Source organism: Apium graveolens, chromosome 9 (assembly GCF_009905375.1).
Source record: "Apium graveolens cultivar Ventura chromosome 9, ASM990537v1, whole genome shotgun sequence".
In the NCBI taxonomy this organism is placed as follows: domain Eukaryota; kingdom Viridiplantae; phylum Streptophyta; class Magnoliopsida; order Apiales; family Apiaceae; genus Apium; species Apium graveolens.
This window is the reverse complement of record NC_133655.1, coordinates 198,325,383-198,331,615: the sequence shown is the minus strand read 5'-3', so window position 1 is coordinate 198,331,615 and position 6,233 is coordinate 198,325,383. Positions and strand designations below refer to the sequence as shown.

General features: G+C 35.9%; 1 protein-coding gene across 1 annotated transcript; it reads left to right on the top strand.

The window, feature by feature from the left end:
- The first annotated feature begins 4,353 nt into the window (after window positions 1-4,353).
- LOC141685850 (uncharacterized) lies at window positions 4,354-6,018 on the top strand. The gene has a single exon (XM_074490928.1). It carries the CDS (start codon window positions 4,354-4,356, stop codon window positions 6,016-6,018), a length of 1,665 nt encoding a protein of 554 aa, XP_074347029.1.
- The last annotated feature ends 215 nt before the right edge of the window (window positions 6,019-6,233 follow it).

Sequence of the window (6,233 nt, the reverse complement as noted above, 5' to 3'; positions counted from 1 at the left end):
GCAAACCAAGTTTGAAGATTTTATAGCAATTAAGGAGTTTCAAGATACGTTTCTGGATGAGTTATCAACATTTTCTTCGGATATAGAAATTGAGTTCGTGATTGACTTAGCACCTGAAATGAAGCCAGTGTCCAAGGCCCCGCACAGAATGGCGCCAGTTAAAGTGAAGGAGTTAGCAAAGTAAATGCAAGAAGTGCTAGAAGAAGAAGCGATTAGACCTAGTGTACCCTATAAGGTACACCGGTATTAAATGTTAATAAGAAAGATGGAAGTATGTGATTATGCGTCGACTAGCGAGAGCTCAACAAGTTTACTATCAAAAGCAAGTATCTGTTACCTCGACCCAATGATTTGTTTGATCAAACAAAAGAAGTAAAGTACTTTTATAAGATTTATTTAAGACTTGGTATTTCACCAATTGAAGATTAAACATATGGATATATCGAAGATAATTTTCAGAACTAAGTATTTTTCTCGTATTGCTATTTGGATTAACCAATATACTAGTAATATTTGAACTTGATAGACAGAATCTTTAAGGAATTTCTAGATAAGCTGTAGGGTAAAACTTAAAGTCAACGGAGGACCATGCAAAGCATTTAATGATAACTGGGAAGTTGGAGAAGAAAGAAGTTGTATGAAATATAGTTCTTAGCATAAATAGTCAATGTGGAGAAGATCAAAAGAGATTCAGCAGAAATTAATAGTTGCTATGAAAAAAAAAGAAGAGATCAGAAACACCAACAAAAGTAAGAAGTTTTATCATAGACCAGTTACTATCAGAAATTTGTGCAAGATTTTTTTTAAAAGTTGTGATATCTTGGACGAAGCTAACGAGGAAAAGCAAATGTAGAGGCAAGCGATAAGCAAAAAGGAGAGAATGAACATAGAAACTGTACCAAAAGAATTATTTATGAAATTTTAGAAGTTGGAGTTAGAAGTCAGACATTGATCCCAAGTAAACAAGGATGGGTAGTATGATCTTTCAATCAAAATTGCTAAGAAAAGATAAGGAGATGTCAAGGGAAGATAATGGATCACGATGTTAGCAGTAGTGAGAGGAAATTTATGTGCCCAGGAAAACGATCACGATATCCCCAGGTTCTCTTCTAGCACTTGGAAATAACAAGTAGAAAAATTTAAAAAAAAAATGAGATGCCACAGGGAATTCACAGTATAAAGTATATACTCTATTGAAGAGATGCCAAAATATATGGAAATAAAAGAAAAACAACGATAACCAGGTATAAGAAGGATATTTCAAAATGGATTAGAAAGTGTTGGACACGTCAAAGAATTAAGGTGAACTATTGGAGGCCTAATGGATAAGGCAGACCCAGGGAATGGTTTTACAAGAAGTGAATCGTGAAAGGTACCAGTAATATTCATGGAGAAAAGGAATGAAATTATAAGAGTATGTACTGATTATCGGGAGTTTAACAAAACAATGAATAAGAAGAAGTGATACCCTATAAAGAATTGTTTACTTATTAGACCTAATTTAAGAAGTGTGTTATGTATTGAGAATTAACTTAAGATCCGACCTGAGAAAATATCAAAGATTACGATTAAAGTGAGTTCAGAGTATTGCAAGCTTTGATGATATTATGTGAAATGACTAGTGTATCAGGTGGCTATAAGGAATTAAGGAATGTGGTGTATAAGGAGTACTTAGATAAGCAAACTGTATTTATTGATAACATCCTCAGCTACTCAAGGAATAAGAAAGTATGCGTGGAGTGCCCAAGGATTTTTCTCCAAAGATCAGAAGGAAAGCAACTATACGTTGAGTTTCAAGAATGAAATTTTGACCAAGGTTAACAAAGGATTCTGAATTAATCCACTAACAACTACCTAAGTAAAGCCGTATGGTAACAGATTGCCTTATGCCGACATAAAGGATTGAATGTAATTAAGACCACCGAGGAGTTAATAGACGAATTGGAAAGAGTGGAATCTGAAGTTTAAATACTTAAAGGTGATAATACGTGAATCTATGCGATTACTTTTCAGCTTTAACTGATGGAAAACAATAAGAAATGTTTAAATGTTTGAAAACCAAGTTGAAAATGAGCACCGCCTACCTTCCTTAAACAAAGAGTCAGAGTGAGAAAGCGATTCAGGGAATATAAGGTATGTTGAGAGATTGAATTTCAAGAAAAACTGGGATGATCATTTACCATCAATTTCAGCTTTAGAATGCCACTTTACCAAGCCTTATTTGAAAGCGAGTGTAGGTCCCCATTTTTACCGAGATAAAGTGGGAGAAAGAAAGTTGTCAAATTTTAAGTTAATTCAGCACACCAAGGGTGTAACAATATTGACTGAAGCAGCTCAAAGTAGACAAAGAAAGAAGCGGAATTGTATCAAGGGAGAGTATGAATATAGAAATAGAACCAATAATGTTAGTAAAAGTGTCGTCTTGAAAGAGATTGGATAAGTTTGAGTAGAAAGGGCAAGTTGAGTCCTAAATTTAGTGAACCATTTGAGGTATTAATAAATATAGATAAAGTTGTTCATGAGTTGATGTTACTGTCGCAACAGTGTGTATATATAGTGTGTTTGGCCTGTTAAAGTTAAAAACGATAAGTATCTGATCTAAATTAAGTGATTAATCAGGAGCCAATGGGGCTCTTGTCCAAGTTGTTTTGCATAAAGTGATTAATCCAAACTCTTGATCGTTAAAGGCGAATCATTGGAAATGAGTGTATATCTATAATAAGTATATTTGAAATCCTCGAGTAGAAGAGTCTACTTGGAAATTAGGGTCAGATATGCTTGACAAATATCCTCACTCATTTAGTTAAACCAGATTCTGAGGACAATATCTTTTTAAGGGGTAAAGGATATAACGACTCGTATATTTTCGAATAATTTAATTATGTAATTCTGGAAATTATTAAATAAGTAAAATATGTATATTGGTTTTGACCGCTATGTGTTGTTTGATTATTAGCCATATGTGATTTATGGTGTACCGGGTTGTCCGTGTAATTAATTAAGGAATTGTATTGAATTGTTTCACTTTTAAAGTGAATTTAATGCAAATTTATTTGTATAAACATTTGAAGTGTCTCTAAAATTGTTTTTATGATTTTATAATTACAATAATTATTTTTAGGATTTTATAAAATTGAGAAATCAATATTTTATTGATTATTTATCTTTAAATGATTTTCTGGTTACTTTCATTTGTAAAATCCCTAGTTAATTCTAGAATTCTTCAAAAATTATGAAACTCATATTTATTTATGTTTGGAATATTTCGAGAATTTTAAAATTATTTTGGAAATTTTCGGGATTAGTTTCATTCGCGCGTTGTTTCGTTTAATTGTTAAAAAGCGGGTATAAAGTGCACTTCGAAATTTTTCTAAAATTTTGAAAATTAAGTTTCTATGAACTTCGGGATATTTATAGCATTTTAAGATTATTCCCGTGATTTTCTAAAATTATTTTAAGTGCAGCTCGGATCATTAATTATTAAATGCAGATATGAGTTACGTTTCAAATATATTTTGAAAATTACAAAAAAATTATTTTTAGTAATTATGAATTATTTGTGATATTTTAAAACTATTTTGGTAATTTTGCGGGCTTTCGCTACCCGTGCATTTAGTCATTAAAATAGCAAATTGCAAGCGAAACCGGTCTTCGCGGGGAATAGTTATCAGTCCATTACACGTGTCTAATTCTTATAAATTAGAATACACGTGTTGTGCAGGGTGTAGACAACAGTTTATACAAACAAGAAAATAAATAAATATAGAAACACAGCAAAACCCCTCATCCCCTGTCTTTCTCCAAAATCACCGATTATCTATTTTTCTCGGTTTTATTCTATAATCTTCTCCATTCTTAATGTCTTCCTCTCTCTCTCGAAGTAATCTCTCTTAATCTCTTTCTCTCACCCTTCCCTATCCCCATATCTGTTTCCCGATTATGTGGTTCTGCCGCCGCCGCTCAGTTCGGTAAGACTGGTGTTCGGTTGGTTCTGTTGGCTATTTCCATTTTCTGTGCTTGATTGTATATGTATGTGTATTTACATGCTGTTACAGTTGGGTGTGGTCTGTATTGGGTCGCATGTATTCCTCAGTCGCCGTATTTGCTTTGCCGTTTTGCCGCCTTTCACCGGTTTTCGACGAGATGGCGGTGATGTGCGTGTACCCACGCGTGGCTGTCATTTTCTTCTGTTGCTGATGTGTTCGTGTTGATTGAATGATTCAATTCTATTCGAATTATTCTCTGCATATACTCGAATGAAATTTTATTGATTTTCGAATATTCATTTTAATAATTTGAGACTTAATTGGTGAAATTTGTGTTGTAAACCTGACTATTATTTTCGCTTTATGCATGAATATATTTTCCTGCATTCTGAGCAAAACCCCTGAGGGATATAAGTATCACTGGCGATGCAAAGAGCTCAGGTTAAACCACTTGTTCTTTGCTGATGATGTCCTGATGTTTTCTCATGGTTCCAAGCTCTCTGTTAAGCATATTATGGATTCAATGGCTTTATTCTCATCTTGGAGTGGTCTGATCCCAAGCATTAATAAAAGCTCCAGCTACTTATGCAATTGTGACTCTGATTTCACTACTTGGTTTGACACTCTATCTATACCTAGAGGTAATCTCCCTGTCAAATTCCTTGGGGTACCTCTTATATCTTCCCAATTATGTGTTAATGATTGCATGCCACTAGTTGAAAAAATTACGTCCAGATTGCAATCTTGGGCCACTATCTTATTATCCCTTGCAGGCAGAGTTATGATCATCAAGTCTATCGTGCATGCCATTGAAGCATTCTGGTGCAATCATTTTCTGCTTCCTAGTGCTATTCATGCAACTATCCAGTCCATGCTCACTAGATTCCTATGGAAAGGTAATATAAATAATAAGGGTGGAGCTAAAGTGGCCTGGAATGTTATTTGTCTTCCCAGGGAGGAAGGGGGTTTAGGCCTTAAAAACATGGCAGAATGGAACAAGGCTCAGCTTATTCATCATTTGATTAAGGTGATAACCAGGTCCAAGTCCCTTTGGGCAACGTGGGTGAATTCTACTGTGTTAAAACATGGCCACTTTTGGACCATCTCAATTCCTACAGACTGTTCGTGGATTTGGAGGAAAGTCCTGAAGTTTCGTTCAATGGCTCTACAATTTCTTAATTACTCTGTTGGCTCGGGTGATAGCTTCTCCTTGTGGTTTGACCCGTGGTGGGGAGGTACTTGCTTGGCTAACTCTCAAACCTCTTCTATCATCTCCCAATGTGGTCTTCACCATTCTGCAAAGCTGAGTGGTATCATTCATAACGGCTCTTGGAGGCTCCCGACCCCCAACCGCATGCACCATCACTTGGATCCTCTGCTCATTCACTGGCTTAACACATTTGATCATCCAACTATTAACTCTGCTGGAATAGATATGATTCAGTGGGATGGAATTGATGCAACAAAAATCAGTACATGGCACATTTGGTCTTCTATCAGAAGTAGAGCTGATTTAGTGCCTTGGTGCAAGGCTGTTTGGCACCGCCTTCGTATCACTCGATACGCCCATCACCAATGGCTGGTGTGTCATGGCCGTCTTGGCACATTAGCTAGACTGAACAGATTTGGTATTGTGGATTCTCAACAATGCTTCCTTTGTATCTCTGGCAGGGAAACAGATTCCCACCTCTTTGTTCACTGCACATTTAGCAGGTGGATATTAGCACGGATTCTAGGCAAGCTCGGTATTGGGATTATTGGAAATACTTGGTTAGCTCTGCTCAGCCACCTTGCGGATCTTCATGACAAGCCTCGAGGCTTGCTTGCTCTTTGCCTAGTTCAGATCTATTGTTATCATATCTGGAGGGAACGTAATGCAAGGGCGCACAACAAAGGAGTTTTTGGGCCGAATAAACTCATCCAGGGGATTTTCATTGATTTTATTGCCAGGCTTAGCACGTCTCATTGGTTCAGTAATCTTGCTAGTAGTAGGACAGATTTACATTCCTGTATTTCCAATTTATTGTTGTAGTTTGCTGCTTTGCTTTCTATCCCCAATCTTTTCTTGAAGATTGGCTATAGATAGCTCCTTCTCTATGGCCTGTCATAGAGCTTAGGGTTGATCCCTGTTGTTCTCCTGGTTCTTTGTTGATAATATACATAATTTAGCAAAAAAAAAAAAAAAAGTATGTTACGAGTCGGATTTTGTTAACGTTCGGGTAGATTGTTAGCGAGGATATGTCAAGC

Excerpts from the sequence above, each read along its gene's own strand:
- LOC141685850 (XM_074490928.1), top strand. The coding sequence starts at position 4,354 with ATGAATATATTTTCCTGCATTCTGAGCAAAACCCCTGAGGGATATAAG.